Source organism: Gouania willdenowi, chromosome 18 (genome assembly GCF_900634775.1).
Source record: "Gouania willdenowi chromosome 18, fGouWil2.1, whole genome shotgun sequence".
NCBI lineage: Eukaryota > Metazoa > Chordata > Actinopteri > Blenniiformes > Gobiesocidae > Gouania > Gouania willdenowi.
Window position 1 is genome coordinate 13,497,764 of NC_041061.1, and position 24,007 is coordinate 13,521,770.

The 24,007-nt window shown below is 36.4% G+C and overlaps 1 protein-coding gene across 50 annotated transcripts in view; it reads left to right on the plus strand.

Moving 5' to 3' along the window:
- LOC114480326 (receptor-type tyrosine-protein phosphatase delta) overlaps positions 1 to 24,007 on the plus strand; it is a 486,676-nt gene that overhangs the window by 454,532 nt on the left and 8,137 nt on the right. For 22 of the 50 annotated variants that reach the window (XM_028474351.1, XM_028474354.1, XM_028474362.1 and 19 more), the window contains 7 exons: positions 2,187 to 2,198; positions 3,268 to 3,380; positions 7,119 to 7,160; positions 7,741 to 7,838; positions 11,785 to 11,908; positions 14,820 to 14,995; positions 18,130 to 18,482. In XM_028474351.1, coding sequence (XP_028330152.1) covers positions 2,187 to 2,198; positions 3,268 to 3,380; positions 7,119 to 7,160; positions 7,741 to 7,838; positions 11,785 to 11,908; positions 14,820 to 14,995; positions 18,130 to 18,482 — 918 coding nt within the window. The remainder of the gene's footprint in view (positions 1 to 2,186; positions 2,199 to 3,267; positions 3,381 to 7,118; positions 7,161 to 7,740; positions 7,839 to 11,784; positions 11,909 to 14,819; positions 14,996 to 18,129; positions 18,483 to 24,007) is intronic. The other 28 variants (XM_028474374.1, XM_028474375.1, XM_028474393.1 and 25 more) reach the window with 7 other exon arrangements.

The following is a 24,007-nucleotide window of genomic DNA, read 5'->3' on the forward strand; positions in this document are numbered from 1 at the left end:
GCCTCCACTGGAAGTTAATCAGACCCCCCCCAATGGAAGCACACAGAACAACCGCAGTCAAATTCAGCTTTTTTTTGCCTCCAAACACACGATGGTAGTGGGACCTCGTGCTGTCACTGCTCATCAGTCAAGCGTAGGACATGAGGGGGGGATGTGGATGTGACTACATCATATCACTGCGTGTGTGCAGCTTTAGAGAGAGACCCTGGGGGCCTGAGCAAGTTTCCCAGCCAGTCTAACCCTGCGCCGCCTCTTTACCACTACTAATTCCACAGAGGAACTTCACGCTCGATCTCGACTTTGACCTTATGCTGTCCTCCTGTTTTGCCAGGAAACACATATTGCACGCATCTCTTGCTGTTTTTTTTTTTTCTCCCACCCTTTGCTTCTATGTCTTTTCCCACCTTTCACATGAGTCAGGGTTGCTGCAGTTGCTCATGGCCCTATGGTTGCCGTAAGGATTTTTCCTATTATTATTATTTTACCGCCACTTTACATGGATTTTTTAGGCCCTTCTCGGTGTCACAATTTAATGAAATTTGCCACAAGGGTTTAGTTTGGTGAAAAATGTAACATGTACTTTTTTGTTGCAATTTTTGGGACTCGGTAGCACGACCAAGAGTTATTAACTTTCCTCTGGTTTGAACTAGCTATATGGCTTTTGGTAGGTATATGCAGTGGACCGTGACCAGCAAAAATATAGTTTGAAGTCTGCAATTTTGACTTTTGCAGGCCAATTTTGGCATTTTTTCTAAATTTTTGGCCAAACCACACAATCTTTAAAACCATAAAAACCATTTTTCTATCACAAATTTCTAGTGACCCCAAATACTTTTTTTTTTCTTTGTAGAATTAGTTTTTAATCATGTTTGTGATACTGTGTTACAGATCCAGCTCAGATATTTCTATACTGTATTTTACATGTTAATACATTTCATTTTCTTTATTATGTATTTCATTTAAACTACATTTATATTTCAGAAAGTGACTGAACAGAACACAGTTGTCAAACACTGTGTTCTATTGTAATTTGAAAAATAATAATATATATTTTTTAATTAAATATCAAATAGATTTTATTCAGTGATTATTTTTCATTAATTACTAGACATTTTAGGCAATCCCATTGAAATTTCAGGCGACCTCACATGGGGTAATTTATTATTTATTATATGTTTATTTAGAGTAATTGAATACAAAGCTTTCGTAGTTTGTGGGCATACATTTTTCCATTTGAAGCCTCCATGGCTAATATACATGATATGTTTTAACATAAATACTGTAGATAGACATAAATAACCCCAAAGTTGAAGAACACTGGGTTATACTTAGGGCTATATTGATGCTGAGGCATTTTACTGATTCTGAGGGGGAATTCTGACTGACTCCAGGGTTATACCGAGGTGTCATACTGCATCCCCACTTGCATTTTCTTGAGGAAATGTAGTTCGCCTTTAGGATTTTACAAAATCTGAGCAGAAAGCACAGATTTTCATAATTCAATAAAAAAAAAAAAATCAATCAAAGAGTTCGTTTTATATTATTTGCTATATTAGGGACTATTTAGTTTATAAAACAGAAGATAGTTCTCACTATTAATTTTTTTGTAACAGAATGCTCCAGATATTGAAAAAAGGGAACGACTTGTTCTGGTTCATTGAGAAGCTTTTGTATAATTTTATTATGGTAGGAAGAGAAAAAAAAATCAAAACCAAGGTAATGCTTTAAGTACTGAATTGGTACAAATCCAACATATTAAATCACAATGAACAACATCTTTGATACATCATGTATGATCTCATACAGTACATACTGGAGGTAATTTATTATTTTCTTTATAACAGCTTTGTTACAAAAAAAGTCAGGAGACTCTTACGCTCGAACAAGAAGCAATCAGTGGAAACGACTCCGAATAAAAGAGTCACAATGTAGAAATGTTGGACGCACCTGGGAAACTAGTATTGGAAACAAAGAGCCCCAAGGCTGCATAATTGAGCATAATCCCTGAAGTGAAGCGTCACTAATCTCACACGCAAAGCAAAAAGTGAGATACGATTGGTATCATCTGTCTCCTTCTGTGCACTCACTCACTCACACACTCGCTTAAAGAAAAAAATGCATGAAAATAGTCAAAACTAAAGATCTGACCTTCTCATATTGTGTCCCTTTGCTAACCGATGGAGCAGCAAACCTGACAGGTAAGGAACATATTTTAACCTCTTTTTGGAGAGGTTTGCTTTTTATTTATTCAAGCACAACAGTTTATAATGTCATTTAAGAGAGTAGTTCCTCTGCTCGATTGAGATCAGGGTTACATTTTACAATTACGTCTTCAATTACTAAAGTTCAATCACTATTAATCACAATTACTGAGCCTTTAATAAATCACCCCATAAAACATATCCTTCTGCTTGTGTTAGCTTTCTGTTAGCATCTCTTATGATAACGGATCAGTTTTGACCCACGTCTCAAATCAGCTGTAAAATACACTAAAAATATTTTTTCGGTCATTTTCTTTATTTATTTGGTTTGTTTTGTTTTTTATAATGGTAAAATTATCCTAAAGATTCACTGACTGGTAAACTTGGTGTCACAGAACTGTAACATGGTTACACAGATTTACATTTAATTAAATTGTAATCAATAGTTTTTATAGAATTTTGATTACAACTACAAACTCAATTATCTGAACTCAATTACAATTAAATTACGATTGAAAAAGGAACCGAGTCTTCCATTATAAATACATCATAATTGTAATTAATTATCAATTACGCAATTACAGTTATAATTGTCCCCAACCCTGATTGAGACCCTCAACAATAGGACCCACACTAGAACATAATGCGTTCCCTATAAATACAATAACAATCCTGACATCATTTAGTGGAATTCAATAACGATGGAAACTGATTGAGACGCACTAATAAACTTACAGCAAAAACAAAACAGTTATTAGGAGCCATTTGAAACTTAATGCAGTGCAGTTTAATAGCTCTGAAGTAAATATACAGTCATGGCTCCACGGCACGCCGTAATTCACCGTTAACAACACAGCCTGCAAATGAATCTAAAGGTGAATTGGACATTATCACTAAGGAATAAACATTAAGACTTTGCTAAGTAGGCCATTTGTTGGTTAATGTCTTATGTATTTATACAGTATTGTATATGAACACGCTGGCGTTGAGGAGACACGTTGTTTTGAATTGAAAGTTCTTGACTATTCTGCAAGAATTACATGTGAAAAATATGTATATCACACAGAAAAAGAGCAGAATCTGAGGCGAGAAAAGGAAGTCTACCCAACAGCAAGGAAATGCCACTTCATCATCCAACTGACCCTGTGGAGCTTCGGCGTCTCAACTTTCAAACACCCGGTAAGTTTCTAGATGCTGACAAAACTGTGTTTTTGTTAAAAATGTAACCAAACAAACCTCTCCACACAGCTTTATGTTCCCGATTCCTACAGAAACCCCTTCTCTCAGTGACAGTATTATCTAGAAATGAGTGGCGCTGAATGATTGACTGAACAGATTGCAGATAAACAATGGACAGGTGCTTAGAGAACAAACTAAGGGTCAAAAAGTGACTAAGTCCTCCCATGGGACACTTGTTTTTAGAAAATGAAAAAGCAAAATGCAAGCCCCACAGTTCCCTTGCATCCAGGTTATCCAGGTCATCAAGACTTTCTATGTTCACCAAGAAAAGTAAAGTCCTGATTCAACTGCAAAGGAAACACGTTCAATAATAGTTAGCTTCGCTCGTCCTCCTGTAAGAGACTCTATGTGTCGCAGCAATGAGAAAGTAGCGACAGTTCAGTTGCTCTCAGTTTCATTACTGAGGTGACCGACTTTTAATGGCTGCGTTTACATGAGAGCTTTAATTCCCCTTTAATTCAGAATACAAGTTAAATTATCTTTATAAAGACAAAAAAAAACACCTTGTTAACACCTAATTTTGATTGAAAATAGCCATTCAGAATTGAATTTAATAAGAGTCTTAGAAAATATGGATATAATGAAAAGAGTGGATGGACAGAAGCATAAACATGTAGATATTCATGGACATTGGTAAATGAAATGGGCTTCATCAGGGGACACGAATCCTTGCACCAGGACATAGCTTCACTAAAGTTCTCCTTCCACTCAAAACCCAGTAGATGGAGGTAGAAAAGCCGTTGCACAAACCCCTGGCTTTGATTGGCCAAAGTACGGTTTTCGGTCTCCCTCCTTCGGTACTCTCGCCCTTCTTCTTTTTTTTTTTTATTATATCACCCAACAGACAGGCAAAATCACACAAGATACACTGCGCTTCTCCATGAAATCAAGACAAAACGAAAGAGAAAAAAAACTACAACAAAAGACAAAAACACACAGCTCTTCCTGCCTCCATCAGACCAAATCTAGCCCCCCCACCCCAATCCTTATCCATAAAAGGAGAGAGTCAATTACTCAACAAATCAGCAAACCTTAGCAAACAATGGGGTTATATCCAACTGTAAATCAGAAAAAGTTATGATAAACCTTTTAGATAAAGTTTGCCTTATCTTTCTCAAAACTACAATCAAAATAAAAGTGAGAATAGTACTTATTATGTGGTCTTGGAGAACATTTTAATTCTGAAATATTTAATTCCAAATATAAAATTTCAAATTAGAAAACCGTGGCCACTATGGGACAAGATGATTCACAGTCAATTCATCACCTGATGAGGCAGTTTGCATCCAGACAGGAAGTGACACACTTAAGTGCTGTTTGGGCTCCTCTGGCACAGGACTTGTCTTTAGCAATATAAAAGCCATAAATTTCAGCCTCGCTAGTATGAAAGCATGAATTATCCATACAGATTGCTTTTAGCCAAACTTTATGCTAAAGATTATGCATATTTATGAAAGCTCTGCAATGACATACAGACTATGCCATCCTTGCACTCGAGTATTTTTCTTTTTGACACAGAGTGATCTTAACTATCCTTCCACTATTTCACTCAGCTCTCTCAAACCCCCCCCCCCCACCAAAAACACTCTTTATGAGAGCTGGTTTCTTTACGGTGCCACTACTCACAAAAGCCCCAACATTTTACCCACCACCACCCGACCCACCCACTTTCCCAAAGCACTCACACATTAGACCAACTCTCAGCACCCTATTACCTATTACCTCTTTGGACATTTTCATCTTAAGGAGGTTTGATGTTTGAGTGATGTTGTGGTGGAAAAGGTACTCTCATTGTCGCCCCACTGGTGGAAATGTACTTTGAGTAGTGGGCTGCGATGGAAACAGCCTTTGCTGGTTTTCAGAGAAGGACATGAGAGTGGGTGGGAAAGCATCCCAGGTTCCATTAGCTAATGCCCACTTGTGCCAGAGCCCAAAGTGAAACGTTGCCTCAGCGTTGTCGAGAAAGACTGTTGCACAACTCTTGAGTGGAATGATACATAAAAAGCTCAAGATATTTGATGTCATGTCAGAAAACCTGCCAAAATATTGCACTTTGCCCTGTTGCCTAATATACTAACACCAACATGTGTTTAACTGTGCTCAATCCATGTTGTTAATAATGTAATACATACTTAACTGCAGGCCAAATTTTATGGAAGCACTTTGTGTAATTAATGTCAAACACTATCCCATGGCTGCTCACTTTTGATGCTAGAATTATTGGCATATATTGTGTGTATCAACTGAGCATGGTGGGTTTAGCTTGGCTTCTAGCATGAAAAAGTTTCTGGTACTAATGTCAAATGTCTCAATTTTAATGGTCAGTGTATGTTTTGGTCAATGGATTTTCTGATATTAAAAAAAAAAAAACACGAGCGGATATTTGATTTTCATTATGAAATTCAAAAATGAAGATTAAAATTCAAGGCCTTTTTCTTTATTATGGTCGAGAAGTGATAAGCTAAACTTTAAAAAGCAGTTGATTTTCAATTTCTGAATTAAATGTTGAGAGGGGAAAAAAAATGACTAGTCTTTTCATTATGGTGCAAGAGGAAGTTGCCATTTTCAAAGTAAGAGCGCCCATGAGGACGATGTTGACTTGAGTTTCTGCCAAGAGCGCCAAAATACGACTTCTACCTCTGGTCAAAATGTAACTGGACCTTTACTCTGATGTGATTTTTTAACATGGCTAAAAAAGGCTTTTTATCAGCAAAAATCTCTGCATTTTATGACACCAAAATGTGGGTAGGTGTCCATCAACGCCTGTTACACAACAGCGGTCAAAGGTTTTTATTAGAGCTTTTCCAAATTAATTTGAAAAGAATATGAAATAGTTTTCTGCTGTTTTGATTCAAACATATTACTGTTAGTTTCATGTCCCAGATGTTAGTTCTACCAGGTGTGAAGTATACGTTTTCAGTGAAATGGTCCCAAACTTTTGAGACTTTAGGTTGGTTCTTCTTCTGTTGCGCAATTCTTCTTCACAATGTAAATGGTGAAGCGACACTGCACCCAGCAGTTCATGTATGGTACTGCAGCAAAAATGAAGCAAAAAGCGGCCTGATTTTATCATGAATCTACAACTTTAAACGATGCTTTGATGCAAATTTTTATAGTCAACATTATCATTATGTTCCTAATCATTTTTGCATTATTGTCTATGTTACACTCATTGTGGTTGGCGCAAATATTAAGACAGTCTATATATTTAATTCTATGTTTTCTTCTGCCCCCCGGTAAGAATCTCAAACTCCGCCTATGACAAGACCGTCCTCAAGCGCTCTTACTTTGAAAACAGTAACTTCCTGTTGCACAATATGAAAAACCTGCTGTTTTTTGTTTTGTTTTTCGAAACAGAAAAATTAAATCAACCGTTTATTTTAAATTTTTTCTTCTTCTTCTTGACCATGATCAAGAAAAAATGCCTTGAATTTCAATCTCAATTTTGGAATTTTACAATGGAAATCAAATATCCACTCGTTTTTTTGGTTTTTTCATATCCTTTTCTGAACAAAAAACCCAATGACCAAAACATACACTGACCTATTATACACATGATCATTCAGCTATTTCTTGCCACATTTCAATTTCGACATTCTGTTTGTAAATACTATAGTCATCACATTGCTAAGACGTCTGCGATGTATTTAATCCCCCCCCTCGCCGTTTCCTCCACAGGTTCAGGTCCGCCCAGTCACCCCAGTAACCTTCATTTGTCAAGTTAGTTGGTCTATTATGCATTTGACATGATTTGTTTTTCAGCTTTAAAATTCCTCCTTTTTTTTTTTTTCTTAAATTTCCATTGCTCCGCCAAAAACTTGTATTCACATTTCCATCTAACCCATCTGGTGTTAACGCTGTGTCATCACTGGAGGCGGAGTTTGAAATGACAGCCTGAAACCATGTCATCACTCAAAGCAGACGTCAGCATCTGGCCTAACATTGAATGTCTTTTTCCATTCGTTCTTTGGGATGATCGTGTGTCTGTGCCTTTTACCGTCATTGCTAACTATCCACTGCAGCACTACACCATTATTAACGTCCTTCTCTCCAAATAGGGAGAGTCCCAGTGGGGACGAGTGTGCTGTGCTCGATGACTTCTCATTGGCTTCTGTGTCCACATTCTCCCTATGAGCATGGTCACTGCTTTGAGTGAACAAACTAGCCTAACAATATCCACTCTTCCATTCCCTCTCTTATAACCACACGTTGCTTATCTAATGATTTACTGTTTGCTTGTGCTTGGGTGACGTCCTCTTACTCGCAAAGGTGTCTGACCTTCATTTAATTTGATTGACAGGCATGGCTAGCCACCCTCCAATCCCTATCATGGATTTGTCAGACCATCTGGAGCGGCTGAAGGCCAATGACAACCTCAAGTTTTCACAGGAATATGAAGTAAGTCTTCAAAGTTGAAATATTGATTTTCCTTTCTTTTTTTTTTTTTTAATACTTAACCCTCCTATTATACTCAAATATTACCCTTGGGGAAAAAGATTTTCAGAAAATCGTTGACCACGTTTCTGTGTAGGCACTTTGTTTATTAGTTAAATACATAAATAACCCCTTGATAATGCAACCATGACCCGTTATCTATCTATTAGTATTATTGTATCTTTATGTCTTTTTTAAATCTTTTTTAATTGGATCTTTATTAGCTTTGGCTAGAGCTATTGCTACTCTTCCTAAAGTTCACACCCAATACGATTGTCTTTTTATTAGTGCAGGAGACAACTCCATATAACTTATAACACATCACACAACAAAGCAACACAAACAACAACTACTGTAAAAAACCAAAAACATTCATACAGTCGGACCTATAGTTTCAATTAACAATTCCTCCATCATGTGGCTTTTAACATCAGATGATTGGTTATATAGCAATATACAATTACAGTATATCAAATACATTTACAGTTATTTATATATATATATATATATATATATATATACACACACACACACAAACCTTTATAGTTAAAACTAATTAAACTTACCCCAAGTTTTTACCCGAGCGCTACAGTATATTGTTAATAAATGTTTTTTTTAAATCTAAATTTGTTATTTTTTTTTATAAATAATTTGTCTTGGAAGAGCATTCCATGATACCATGGCCCTGTACATTACAGTACTTTTAATTGTATTAGTCTTTGCTTTTGTTAGAGTGACTCTACCGTCTGTAGCATTCCTTGTGTTACATGCATGTTCATCAGAACTAAGAGAATCGTTTCAATAAAACCCTTGGTTGTTGAGATGCAAACAGTTTCTTGAATAGTTTTCATCCAAATATCAACTACCAAATATGCATCAACTTAAAAGTATCAACTCTGCACCTTGCAGGTATGGGCATGTAAGGTCACACATGGGTCACACGCAGACGTGACAAGTTTTACACGGCTAAAACAGCGTGGGGTCAAATTGACCCCAGAGGAACACCAATGCATGCAATATGCGTTCAACACATTGAAAAAATATCGTCACAATTTGATTATTTCATGAAATATGAAGAAAAAAGTAAATATATCATATATTTTTAATGATAAATATTGAATGGGGTCAAATGCACCCGAGGATAGCAACTATACTGTGTAAAACAGTTCATGTTTACCTCACAACGTCTTTGCAAAAAGAAAAAAAAATAATACAAATATATTTAAAGATGCATAAAATGTTCAGTATTATGGGAAAGAAGAGGGGAACTTATTTGGCCACACCCTACACCATTGGTTCCCAACCTTTTTTTTTTTTTTAATCATAACCCTATATCAATATTAAAAATGTCTGGCAACCCTAAAGACTTGTTTTCTTCTACTAGAATTAGTTTTTCATCATTTTTGAGATACTGTGTTTCAAATAGAGTAGCCAGTAGCCAGTAGATTAATGTACAAAGATATATTTTTATACTGCATTTTATTTATATATTTATTCATTTATTTTACTATATTTATGTTTGAGAAAGTGAAAATATAAAATAGTTGTTTTATGAAGAATTATGTTTAAAAATACAATTTTTTCAGTAATTATTATTTTTGTTACTCAATGACTAGACATTTCATGCGACCCAATTTAAATTTCAGGTGACCCCTCATGGGGTTACGATCCCAAGGTTGAAAAACACTGCCCTACACCCTTACTTTTTTTACCTCGCGTTAGCTCAATTTAGTCCACCAAAACATTTCCATTTACGGTCATCTCTTTTAAACCCAAGATGCATTGCAACTAATGAGGTAATATTATTACTATTGCAGGCATAGCGTGTTTAATTTCAGTTTTACGGTACTTACTCCCAAAACCGTTTTATGCAAAATAAATAGTTTAGATAGATTGATAGAAAGTTTTTATTATGAGCAAAACTGCAGCAAAATGTTTCAGTATGTTATGATGAAATATCAGCCTGAGCTTAGAATATTCCTAACGCACGGCATTGCAGATTTATCGCTCTTTGATATTTAAGGCCCACTTACATTTTTTAAGCTCCTAAATAACCTCTTTTTTTCTATTGAATAAGGCATTAAATTAAAAGTGTGTGACTAATGAACTGAAATGCAAGACAAAAAAGAAAACAACACACTTTCCTTAAAAAGTTTGCCAAATGTTCTATTGTCCTGAAGTTTATTATGGCTGTTAAAAGCAGGGTGCTCTGTTGCACTTATGCCTCGGCTACTTTCTATAAGAAGAAAAAAAAAAAAAAACCTCATTAAAATAGTTTTGTTGTCAATAGCACAAGTATCATTATTTCTCCTGAGTTGCAAAATAAAGCATGTCTCTCTTGTTTCTATATTTTCCCTTTGTGATAATAGTTTTATAGTTTATTTCTTGCTGATATGGGGGCTAGAATACATCCCTGCATATTAAAGCTGCAACACTGGCACTGATCGTAAACTAAATAAGTCTCAAGTGTGGTATTCAAGTATGTGCAGTAAATTTCTGCTAATCAAATGAGCAAACCTGATGGAACATAAGGAGCCCCTTTGTGTCTATTCCTGAATACACAATACAATCTCTCATAAAACTAATAGATTGGTGGAATAAACGGATGGATGGATGCATGAAAAAAGCAGAAAATGTGTGCATACCATACATAGCAAAGGTTGCGCTAAAGCTTGAAGATCCAATGTGGTTTTGGTTATAACTTTTGAATAATTTAGCAAGTGTTTTATATATAAAGATACAAAGGTTGCGAGTCACTGCAAATATTCTGGTTTCATTGAATTTATGAATTTGACTGAGATTTCTACGACTGAAACATTAGATATTTTACAAAGTGATGAATACTTTCTCTCTCGTTTTTGGTTTTTACGTCCTGTGTTATTTTTTTATTGTGTTTTCAATCACTCTGTTAAGTGTGCTTGAGCGCTTTGAAAGGTCCTTTTAAATGAAATGTATTATTGTTATTTGGTATTTACTGAAATTATATTTGACTTATTTTGTGTGCATCTGTAAAAACACTGTAGTATAGTTTGTGATTCCAATTCAGGTTTTTATTTTTTACATTATTTAAATATGATTCCAATTTGTCTTGATGTAATTTAAATTTCCAGATACTAATTTTTATTATTGCTAGATTTTGAGAGGTAAGAGTTTAAGATTTTTCATTGTCAGGATTTTGTCAGTGAAATTTGACAAAAATCCCTGATTTAAAAAAGGAAGGCTCGGCAAATGTATTAATACACAAAGCAATTCAACGTGCTTTACACAATTAAAGTGTTTTAATGCAAAAGTCTTGTTTTATTTTTCTATAACCAAACTTAATAGTTGAGTTATTAGTCTTGTACGAGAACCATGTTGCTATTAAAGAATGGATTTTCTTTTTAAGAAGGTATTTTTTTTTTTTTTTTTTAGATAATTGTAGGTCAAAACATTTCCAACCATTTAAAGCTTAAAACAAAGGTAGAAAAAAAATAATACAAAAACTCAATGTCAGGTCAAACAGGAACTCAGAAAGTCCTTTTTCACCCGACCAGGAAACGGCTGTGAAGTAAAACTTTAGGTTATGTATATAACTCTGGTTCGATGAGTAATACGAGTGAGATGTCTCACCAGACAACCTTTTGTGCTCCAACGAGTGAGAAGAGGTGCTTCTTATTTTTGAATGAGGAACTGTACATCCGCCCCCCTCCCTCTTATAGAGGGTGAGCGTGTCCCTGGTGGATTGACAGTTCTTTCTAGCCAATCAGGGCTTGGCGGATTGAGAAAAGTGCTTCTGAGGGCTACAGGGAGTGTGTATCCCATAGTGAGGCATCTCACGAAATATTGTGAAATAGAACTCGATGTTATTATTTGTTCCTTCGGAGCGAAAAACAATTCCTGCTGTAGCTAAAGAATCTCTACTTTGTTGCAGTCCGTGGACCCGGGTCAGCAGTTCACCTGGGAGCATTCCAACCTGGAGGTGAACAAACCAAAGAACAGATACGCCAACGTGATTGCCTACGACCATTCTAGAGTTCTGCTCTCTGCTATAGACGGTACGTTGTCCTCACAGCTCTATCGATTCTACACATCACCTTTACGCCCGTGTCATTAAGACCTCATGCGCGCCACACAAACTATTCTTAATCACTCTTTATTTAACGCCTGAAGGGCTTGCAAAGAAACAGGCAACTATGTTTTACAAAAGTTTATTTTTCTGTTATTGTCGATAAAGTTTTCCACTATTCACCTGATACAACCCAAAGTTGCTGAAAACTCACAGAAACGTTGGTCAGAAATGTGCCAGCCTGGAAACCCACAGTGTCACATCTGCACACAGCTGGTGAAGCAATGAAGCATGTCTCGTACAAATCGACAATGAAGTCATAGTAAATGAAGCGATCAAAACAAATTGGTGAAGACAGAATTGAGTTGCTTTTATGGGTACTTTGTGTATATTTCTAAATCAGTCATTTTACTTGTACTCAAGTATGTTTCAAAAGAAATAAAATAGCATAATTTGTTACATTTCTAGATTGAGCTGTATATGAAAAGTCTGTTTACTTGCACATTTAACCACCTGTTAATGGGAAAATATTGTGAAAATGTGTGATATTCTCTCAAAAAGAATGAATGTGATGGTACTTGTGTCAAAACACTTTACATTTCAGCAGAGGTTTAAGGAATGGATTACATGTACTCACGTTACTGTAATTGAGTTGCTTTACTTGTACTTGAGTATGTTTTCAAAGAAGTAAAGTAATTAGTGACATTTCTGCACCCAACCATTATTGAGTAAATTATTATTTATTTCAACGGACATTGTGAAAGTACAAAAAATGAAATGACCAGTCAATAAGCACCAAAACAGCATTAAATGCCGGTTATTTTCTCAGTTTTAGATAAAATGTATTTAAAATATAGCTATACTTAGAGCCTGAGAATTGTTTTTATTTTTAAATGAATTTATTGGTGTACATTGTGACAAACCTTTTTTTTATTTTATACAGATGCCTTTGTGGAAAACAAATTAAGTTCCAATTGTACAATATTTCATCTCTTTCTTTTAAAGTTTATGCATTAGATATTTAATGTATGCAAGGGAACCGTGGCAACGATTTATGACCCAAAATAAATGTAGTGGGAGTCAACTTTTAACGGAGCTATACTTTTTATTTGCACTCAAATATTTTATGTATGACTGACTTGTATTTCTATTTGAATACAATTTTAATCAAGTAACAGTACCTCTACTTGAGTAGGATATATCAGTACTTTTTACACCTCTGCATTTCAGAAAGTTAATCAAATAATTCCCTTTCTATTACCAAAACCAGAGGCCCTTCATCAGTAAAAATAATGACGTAATCTAGATGTGGTCCCCTAAAAGATTCCTCACGTTTGATTTGTATTATTATAACTCTCTTTGTGCAGCACTTTTCATTTCCTAATGGTCATATTGACAAAAAGAAATTGGCTGAGGTTATACAAATCCTGATTGACAGAAAGAATAAGGGCAAAAAAATCCATTTGCAAATGTGCATTAAACAACTTGCCTCGTTCTCATTAAACCACAGTAATGTTCCTTTTTTTTTTTTTTTTTTGCTTTTCATATTGAAAACACACTAGGCTTAATTGTACTTATCCCTTGTCCATCACAGAAATACATAGCTGGCTGTGTGGGCAACTTTAACGGCAAAATAATACGTGTGTGGGTGTGTGTGGGTGTGTGTGTGTGTGTGTGGGGGGGGGTTATATTGTCTTTGCATTCTCATTCTGTTGCCTTTTTCCAGTTGAAAAAATAAAAAATAAGTTACCTGACAGTAAAAGGGAGTTGGGGGGGAAGGGAGCGGAGCAGCTTGAGAGAGGGGATTCTTTGAGACGTGGCACCCATGCAGATGAGACTTATCTTAGTCGACCATGTGTGCACTGAGCCCCTAAACTGCCAGTCCTAAAGCATTGACTAGCTGTCAGCTCTGTCGCTTTTTCCCTGGATGCAAAAAGGCTGCTGTGCTTTTCATTTATTATAAACAAGCCAACTTAACAGTGAGGAGAGGAGGAAACTGTTTCTTGTTTTCCGTGTGCGCGTACGTGCATGTTGGTTTGTTTTTTTTTCCTCAATCAGAAAAGTAGAGTAAGACTTCTTTAAAAAAATAAATAAATAAATAAATAAAATCACCTATCAATATGTCAGTTAGAAAAACAACAACTATTGGAATTATTCTCGATAGGAGAGACTAATCTTTTTGGATTGTTGTAGCATTTCCAAAAATGACCATTATATGTCAGATTTGTCGCACATGTTAACTCTTAAAACCCAAGGACGACAGCCTCACACAGGATGATCTGTGAACACTGCACTGTTATACAATTCTGGCTTTACTGTTGTCCAATTCAGCATCAAGTATAAAACCTACGGGTGTCCAAAAATCTCACAATGTTTGATCGTTGTCCTTTGGTCTTTGGGTTAAATAAAAAGGACTGGTAGGGCACACAAGCTTTGTTTTTTTAGGAATTAATTTTGAAGGACAAACAAATTGAAAAACAAACAACAAAACTTGGATGGGAACCACAGAAGGAAATTTAATTTCAAACATCAATTTGCACCAACAACCTTAAAGAATATGTGCATTTCTGTTGTTTGGGTCAAAATGTGGAATTCTTTATACACTGTAGTGATGTTTTTCAGTTTAAGAGAATGTTCAAAAAGAGACTCATCAGTCAATATGAAGATGTCCTAGAAATTGTTAATGCATTATTTATTTCATTTTTTATAATGTTGTAATATTATCTCAGTTAGCGTAAACTTGGCAGATCAATTATTTAATAGTTTTGATTGAGTAAGGGGCAAGCAATATAGATTGTTTTACATCAAATGTAATGAAGTTTTTTACCATGACAGAATGAACATAAATGAAAAAAAAAGATTTCAACAAACAAACCTTTACAACTTATCTTATTTTGTAGGTATTCCAGGAAGCGACTACATCAATGCTAATTACATTGATGGCTACAGAAAGCAGAATGCATATATTGCCACACAAGGATCTCTACCGGAGACGTTTGGTGAATTTTGGAGGATGATATGGGAGCAGAGGAGTGCCATCATCGTCATGATGACCAAATTAGAAGAAAGGTCAAGGGTAAGGAAGAATTTTGGTTATTTTTTTAAAAAAAATTTTAATTACCAAAAACTACACAAATGTAGTAATACACTTCTGCTGTTGTAATGCATCATTTCTTATTTTTTTAGTTTTTTAAACTATTGTTCTGTTATCATTTGAAATAAAGACATCAATACATCAATGAATACGGGCTATACTAGCAGAGCTTCACCGTTTACCTGTATGTAGTATAATTTTTAATTAGTTCGGTAATAAATATAATTGTACTTTCCAAGTTATTTATTTTGATGCAAATATTGTGGTAAAATGGGATCTTTACAAAATTGGGCTATTATGTGAATGCGTATTTTAACATCTTAGGAATAATTTTATTCTAGGGATGCACCGAATCGAAACTTCTTGCCCGACACCGAAAATGAGAAAACCAATGCGGAAAAACAGAAAGACTGGAAGAAATTATAATGCAAATTATTAGTCCCATTGTATTTATGGCTATAAATGTGTACTAACCTCACTAAAATTAAAACATTGCATTTGTAAAACTTGTAAATTTTAGGTTTTTGGCCGAAAATGCACTTTTGGGCCTTTTTGGGGGGGATTGTCATGTATGAATCTGGATTAACTATTTCTATAGGTTGCTGAATCCTGGCTTCTAGTTGCCCTTTAATATCCTAAACATTCCCATAGTATAGTTATGGAACCTGACTGTGTTTTGACTTCATTCTGCTGAAGGCACTGGATTACAATCAGTGATAAAAACTCAGTCGTTCTTTAAAGCCGAAATGGTCAAAAGCCCTGATTTAGCGTTAGCCACCAACATCCTGCAGTGTTTATGGAGAAATGAACATCCTCCAACGACTTCTAAAAGGTGCTGACCTTTGCTGTACCTATGGAAGAGGACTGTGTGATTTTTTAACCGCAAGTGTTCCTGTAATTGTACAGTTGTATAAAAGCCACTGTTGTATTAAGTAAGATAGGCTTTTCTGTTTTACTCCAAAGATAGTGTCGTGTCAACATTGCTCTTTCGCTTTCTCCTTGGAGACTCCCGTTGCCCCTGATCCTGCTCTCGTGTTACATTGTTTGACATTTATGGAGCATAATGTGCTTCTGTCATTGTTAACAGCTCGTGTCTCCCATAATAATCAGTCATATTATTTGCCGGGAAGCACTCAAGCTGTCTGTGTATGTTTTGCATATCTACAGCGTGAGCGTTTGCAAGTAATCGCCTTTATAAGTCAGAAATATCACTTCGTTTCTTTGCGCCAATGTTCTGACAGCTGCTAAAAAAATGAAATAGTAGATGGCACTCATGTTGTGAGTCCAAATGTCAGATGATTCAACCGTCCACAGCGGCGTGTAGCGGGATGTCACATTTACATGCTTGGTATTCAGTTTTTGTTCTAAGGCTCGTCTTCAGATTGCATCATTGAGACTGGATAACATGGGATAAGATTCTTTATGCAAACGGTTAAAATAAATACATTGAACGTGATTGAGCTTAGTTGTCCCAGCTAGGGCATAGATATGAATATTTTTAGTCCATTTCTTGTTCAAATATTGAAATAGCAGCAATGAAATTATGGTAGGTCAGAGCTGTTTTTCTCTTTGACATCATGACAATTTTCAGGACAATTAAACGCCAAGTCGGTGCTTTAAAAATATTCTGAGACACATTAGTGACTTAAAAACCAAACAAAAAACGTCAGTGGTAGTCAGAGGTTTGGAGAGGTTTAGTCTTTGACTTTAGGGATTTAAAAGAAAGGTGTTTTGTTGAATTCTAGAGGAAATAAGGTGGAAAGGTTGTAAACTTCTTTTGTTTACCGAAATAGAATAAAAACAGTTATGACCCGAGAATAATTGGTGACTGCAGGGGGCGACAGTTCCAACTCTGCAGTTTTGTAGTTGACAATGAAGCAGAGAAGAAAGGTGCCTCAACTCCCCCTTAAACAGTGCATGGCTGATGCTCTGATGCCTGAAGTTATAGTACGTAATCACGGACTGTTGAAGACACAAACCCTGAGAATGGAAGTTCTTTTGGGTGGGAGTCCTTCAACAGTAGGACGGTAAAGCCATTTGAAAGTTAATAGATCAAATATGGTGCAAAATAATGTGTTTTGTTCAACATAGATCTTCTAATAAGTACATTTCAAAGGGTTTAGGACACATTTGTAAAAACAGTGAAGGAACTGTTTAAGGTAGCCAGATTTGCAAATGTTAAGATGAATAAACTGAACGTGATTGAGCTTAGTTGTCCGGTTCCAACACGTCAATAACCAAGAAAGAAGAAAGAAAAGAGCTTAGTGGTCCTTTCCGTCACCAGCTGCAGCATAGATATAATATTTTTGGTCCATTTCTTGTTTAAATATCGAAACAGCAGCAACGAAATAATGGTAAGACAGAGCTGTGACAACATGACAATTTTCTGGACAATTAACTGCCAAGTTGGTGCTATAAAAATATTTTGGGACACATTAGTGACTTAAAAACAAAATAAAAATTGTCAGCAGTAGTCAGAGGTTTTGTCTTAGACTTTTACCCTTTGGGTCAATCTGACACCAGGGATATTTGCCAACATAAAATGATTTTCAGAAAACTTTCAACCAAGTTTTTGTGTCAGGCACTTTGTTTATTTTGTTTAATACATAAATAACCCCTTGATAATGAAATCTTGACCTGTTCTCTAACGCCACCATCAGGCCAAACTTTTAAATTAGAATGTATTTATCTTGAATAGTTTTCATCCATATCTTCTCAAATTTAGTGACAACATTGATGACCACAAGAGTATATGAACCCTATTGGTTGTGGTGATCATATGACCTTAACTGCAGCGCCACCATCAGGCCAAACTTTCAGTTTTAGAGAGAAAATCTTTCATCCAAATATTTTCGAATTTGGTGTGCACATTTGTGACTCTTACAGAATGAATCACATTAATAAACATATTTATTTATTTATTTGTATCTTATTTTTTGTAATATATTTGGGGATATTCACTATAAAGTCTTCTCTCTCAGACACATCCTTATTTTACTGTGAAAGAGCTGTTCCAAAATGAGGATATTGTCTATTATAACCCTAAACCTAACCCTATGGATTCTAGAGGAAAACTCCATTTTCTATAAATCTACTTTGTATTTTCTCCACTACAGGTGAAATGTGACCAATACTGGCCAACGAGAGGAACAGACACATACGGACTGATACAAGTGACACTGCTCGATACCGTAGAGCTGGCCACTTACTGTGTCCGAACGTTTGCACTTTTTAAAGTGAGACACGCTCATATCTGCGGCCAAGTTCTAAATTGCGTGTGTGTTACTAACCATTCCGTTGCTATCCTCCTCCAGAATGGCTCCAGTGAGAAAAGAGAGGTGAGGCAGTTCCAGTTCACCGCGTGGCCTGACCACGGGGTACCGGAGCACCCCACTCCGTTCCTGGCCTTCCTGAGACGGGTGAAAGCTTGCAATCCACCAGATGCGGGGCCCATGGTGGTACACTGCAGGTAGGGAACAACACACCATCACCAAATCATCCTCAAGCATGAAATTGAGTTTTTCTCTCCATTTGCTGTAATGAATATATGAATACGGGCGACAAGCACAAAGCGGTTACGACACAATAGGGGTTTTTACATGACACATTTTGGAATCTGATGGAGATCAGACTTTCAGAAAAAAAACTACTGCAGTGAAAGAGAATATACTCGCTATAAGGTAAATTATGAACCGATCCACCCCATGTTAATCAGCCCACTGGCTTTTACAGAAGACATTGTTTTTGAATGCACGGCAAAGAGCAGCAGCGTCTTTGCCCTCAGCTAACTGAACCTCTCCTCCCACACATACATACGGATGCTCAGAAACACTCAGACCTGTTGTATTCTTTTTGCTTTATCACAAACATGTCACACATCAGCCCACAAGTCCACAGCTTATCCCTACGGGGGGTGTTGCATTTTTGAACAATTAACTTCAAAGTCAGCTTCACTCCCTTCTGCTCAAAATGAGAAAGTGCAAGGATGCAAGACAGAGTTTTGGCTTTTGCTAACTTAGTAGGTCATCAGAGACTTTGCACCAAAAAAAAAAAAAAAAAGTTACAAAAAGAGTTAAGAGGACATAAAAATGAGGCAGCACTGATAGCGAGTTTGAGAGATAAACTTTTTTTTTAGGGAATGACAAAAAAAACATTGACGAGGGATTACAGAAGAATTAGCATTACCACATGCTGGAGTTAATTAGCGGCAGTTTGCCGGATCGCTTCAAATTGAAAACCCTGACTTCTTACAATGAAGCAGAATGCAGGGATTAATGTCACTCCACAGATGAGGGTTTAATTCCTCTGGCTCCAATCAGATACAGTCATGTCCAAGCTCTAAATCCTTCAACAGCACGTCCTTAGCTTAATGTGGCCCTGCAAATTTTAAAGGAACCATTATTATTTATCCAACACAAAATTTTAATTATTTACAACCCAAATTACCTTGCACTACCTTTGTGTGTTCATATACATTCCTAAAAATCTATTTGTTCCATTGTTAAAGACTTCTTGACTAGAGCAGGGATTCTCAGCTTTGGGGTCAGGATATTTCCTTTTAACAATTTCAGCCCATTTTTGCTTATTTTAACAATTTTTCTGCAACTACACCAAACTTGCCCTATTTTTACCTATTTTCATCAGTTTTTGCCATTTTTTCCATGCATATTTTAATGCCTTTTCTGCACACTTTTTCCACTGTTATGACATTTTTGGCACTTATAAACCCTTTCCACCACTTTTCCCACCCAATGTCGCACATGTTGATCCATTATTGTCACTTTTAAACTTTTTTCACCATATTTCATGCTTATTTTTTTTTTACCAATTTAACCACATTCACGATTTGTCATGCTTATCATTTGTAGTTTAAACTAATTTTTTCTACCACTTTAAAGCCAATATTGACACAGTGAACCCTTTTTACTACTTTTTCTGTCCATTTTTTGCCCACTCTAATTTGCAACTTTTAACCAATTTTGTGGTTTTCAAAATCCCATTTCACCACCTTTTCCACCTTTTTTGTCACTTATAACCAATTTTATTTCTGATTAAAATAAGGATTTACATCTTTAAATGACTACATACTATGGCACAAATAATGATGAACTTCCTAGAAAACTGTGCATATATTTCAGATTAATAAATAAATAGAACAATGGGACCATCATTTTGCTGATTTTATGGCCCTTTATAGATGGCCCTGACTCCACGACTGTTATTCAATGTTCAATATTCTCTGGCACCTTCATTTGGGGGTCGTGGGCTGAAAAGGTTGAGAACCACTGGACTAGAGTACATGAAATGAAGGCAGTTCCTGTCCATTAAAATTTTCTATTAATGCCCAAAGCAGTAAATGTAAGACATTACCATGGAACTCTTTCCATGCAGCAAATGCTTATGCAACATCATTAATATGGGTTTAGTGGGTGGCTAATGCATCCCCCACAGGACTTTTTAAGGATATCAATCACAGGGCTTTAATGTGCAAACACTTGTCACAAGGTGGTGGCTGCCTAAATCTGCACACGCACACACACATACACGCATTAAAGCGTTTCCTGCTTTCTCCACTTCCTGCTGTTTTCCCCAACCCACAGGTCAAGAAATGTTTTTTCTCTCGTTGTCGCAGGGCTGCGCAGCAATGCGGGGTTATGGAGAAAGTCAAAAGGACAAGATTGAAATGTCATGTATATTGTTGACTTTGCACAGCAGCACAGGGAAACTTTTGATAGAATAGCTCACAGTTGGAAAAGAATAAATCAACAAAAACCAAATGCTTTTTCCCACACACCATGGCCACATTTATATGAGAGCTTTAATTCTTCTTTAATTCAGAATGAAAGTTAAATCCTCTTTAAACTGACCTGGTAAACACCTAATTCTAAATGAAAATGGTAAATCTGAATTAAACCTAAATCTGAATTAGGTGGCTGGTTTATTCAGATTAAGATTTAATTCCCAATTAAATAATTCCTCTTTCTTGTAAACGCTTATTTCCACTTTATGTTAATTCCGGTCGTTCTGAGCATGCTCGACTTGTTGCGATGACGCAGTCGTGACAAAATAATAATTTCTTGTGTGTTTTATCCCGATATAAGTGATACGTCACGTTCACCCCCTGTCCAATCAGAACCCTTCCAAACCCCCAGATCTAAAGAGGAATTGAATAAAGCCAAATAAACCGGTTTTCCATGTAAACCTCTATTCGGAATTACTATTTGCATGTAAACACAAAGCAGAACTCTTGGATTCCGAAAAATGTAATTCTGAATGATTAATTCTGAGTTAAAAAACATGTAGCCATGGCCAGTATTACAGCAAAACTGGTTAAATAGAAAATCTCTTGTCTAAAAGATATGGAGAAGTTTTAAGTTTTTGGTAGAACACTTGATTATTTACTCAACAAATTGTTTATTTTGATTTATAAAAGTGTTCACAGCACCAAATGGTTAACATGGTGACAGATTAGCTGACATCTAGGGGCTTTTGTAACAATACGTATGTAAATGCTTTCACTTCTGTGCATGCTTTATCTCCACTGCCTTATTGCAGCTGCATTTTATATTACACTCTCTCCTCTATCCCCTTATTCCCAAAACTCCTGGAAAACATATTAGTCTGGCACTGAATATGTGTCGGGGTCCAAAGCAGCTGGCTTTGACTGGATGAAAAGGCAGCGTCAGGTCATTAGTGCAGTCAGTCGGCCAGTTTTCCCCTCAACTGCCAATTGTACCGACAGCTTTCCACACCCCACCGCAAACGCACACACCAGTTGTCAATAGAAGAAAATTACACGTTCAGAGCATTTCCTGAATTTATAGTGTTGTATTTTCTTTCACGTCAGCGCTATGTGTTCTTCCGTCGCGCTAACGTGAGAGCTACACAACTTTGACACAACTCTTATTTCCTTCTCATCTCCTTGCTCGACCAAGCCTCATCCAAATACGTCTCCCTCTCTCCAACTCTGTCACTTATTCTCTGGCAGATCATCACTCTCCCACGTTCAGGTCTGCACTGTAAAATGTCTTCTGATTAGAAACAGCTGAGGGAAATGGAGAAATGTCTTTTTGTTTCCGGATCTCCTGCTTCTCGGCTAGAGACCAGCGGATCCTTCACCTGGAATTGATTTATTCCTTTAGAAATTCCTTGAAACACATTTTACTCGAGTCCCATTCGCTTTCAATCATCTTACAGCTGGGAAGGTTTTGACATAACGGGGAGCCAAAAAAAAGTTAGCCAACACTGGCAAGTTACAATCAACAGATCATTTGTGGCTCTCGTAGTTTCTTTATTCAATTTTTTTTTTTTTTTTTTTTTACACAGTTTCAATGATGCATGACAGATTAAACAGACTTGGCCCCTTGCGGACAAATTCTGCTCCTTTTGAGATTTCTTCATCAGGAGGAGGTGTGACAAGTGCCTATAGGCATGGCACCCTAATGAATTGAAAAACCTGTTTACTTTGGCGTGCCAAATGCAAGGACTGGTCCTCTTCATGCAGAGCTTTGTGTGATGTGAAAAGATAATTTAAAAAACAACAGTCAATACTACCATGTCCATTAGGGTGGTTCACAATATAATGCTATCAGTAAAAGTTGACCAAATTTTGCCAGATTGTATTTAAACATCTGTACCACAAATTTTGCCAGTATAACGTCAGTAAAGGGTCAAACTGAAGAATCCACAGCTTTCCCAGATATCAGAAACTTGAACAATATAAAGTAAAGGATGGTCATTGATATTCTCTCCTGTATTTATACTAAATGATGAAGAACATTAGAACAGTTCAAACACCAAATGAAAATAGAAAAAAATACCTTTTGAAAAGGTGTGCCTTTTGGTGACATTTTATTTTGTGAAACACCCTAATGTCCATCATGGCAAATATGTAACATATGTCATCAAAAAATTTTGCCAGTGCAGAGACATGAGCTGGTAAAAAATGGAGCTGGGGCAAGTGTTTTCAAATGGTCAGCAAGAGCTGCATGTTTTACAGCAAGTTCAAACCAGCAAATTGGCTTGCAAGGAGTGAAACAGTAAAACAGTTTCTTTCTTTACAACCTGGTACTAAAGAAACCAAGGGCTGAAACCGGCCCATAGCCCAGACCTCTGGGCTAATGGGCCGAAAACCCCTCTACCTCTTTATCGTACTAATCTTTTGGCTGCCTGGCACAATGACAAAACTGTCAAATTTATTTTCAACCATGAGTTAGCACATTCTTCTGTTTGTAGGTGCAAGATAAAGAAAAATGCATCATTCTGAATGGGATTAGACCTGATCAGGTTGAAAGCACAGTAAGGGGCCAGAGGGGAAAGGCCAGATTGCGAAAGCAGCATGGAACACGTTGAAAAGGCTGAGTGCCACTGCCAAGCACTCCTCTCCACACAGAGTCACGTTAAATTTAATTACACATCAAGCCAAATCATCCATCCTACAGTATCAAACTTGGCCAAGATATTTTACCTTTATGGCTTCACTGCTCTGAGAACATTATTTCTAGAATGGGAATATTTGCATTTCTGAAGAAGTGCAAGTGAGGATGCAGATGCTGGCCCGCGTCCACGCATTAGCTCAGCACTAGCATTAGCAGGTCGTAAGAGCTGAGTCAGAAAGCAGGGGTTTAGTTATTCTTTAACATTAGCCAATCATTAGCATTATCCTAGCATTAGCTAAACATTAATCTAGCAATAGCTTAACATTAGCAATGACGTTGAAAAGGTTGAAATGGGATGAACGTATTAGCTGACATGTTTTAAGGTAAATGGTTTGTAATTTGTTTGCAAAGATTTTAAGAGAAAAACTGGAGCAGCTCCACTCTAGCTTAACGAGCTGAAAAGTTAATGCAGTTTCACAAAAAAAGGATCAACTCAAAAAGTTTAAAAGTTCCAAATTATAAAAGTACATGCATAAACCTTGAGAGCTTATTTGTCAAAATTGGACAAATGGTGTAGGAGGAGTTAAAGACCAATGGAAGAAAAAAATGAATAACA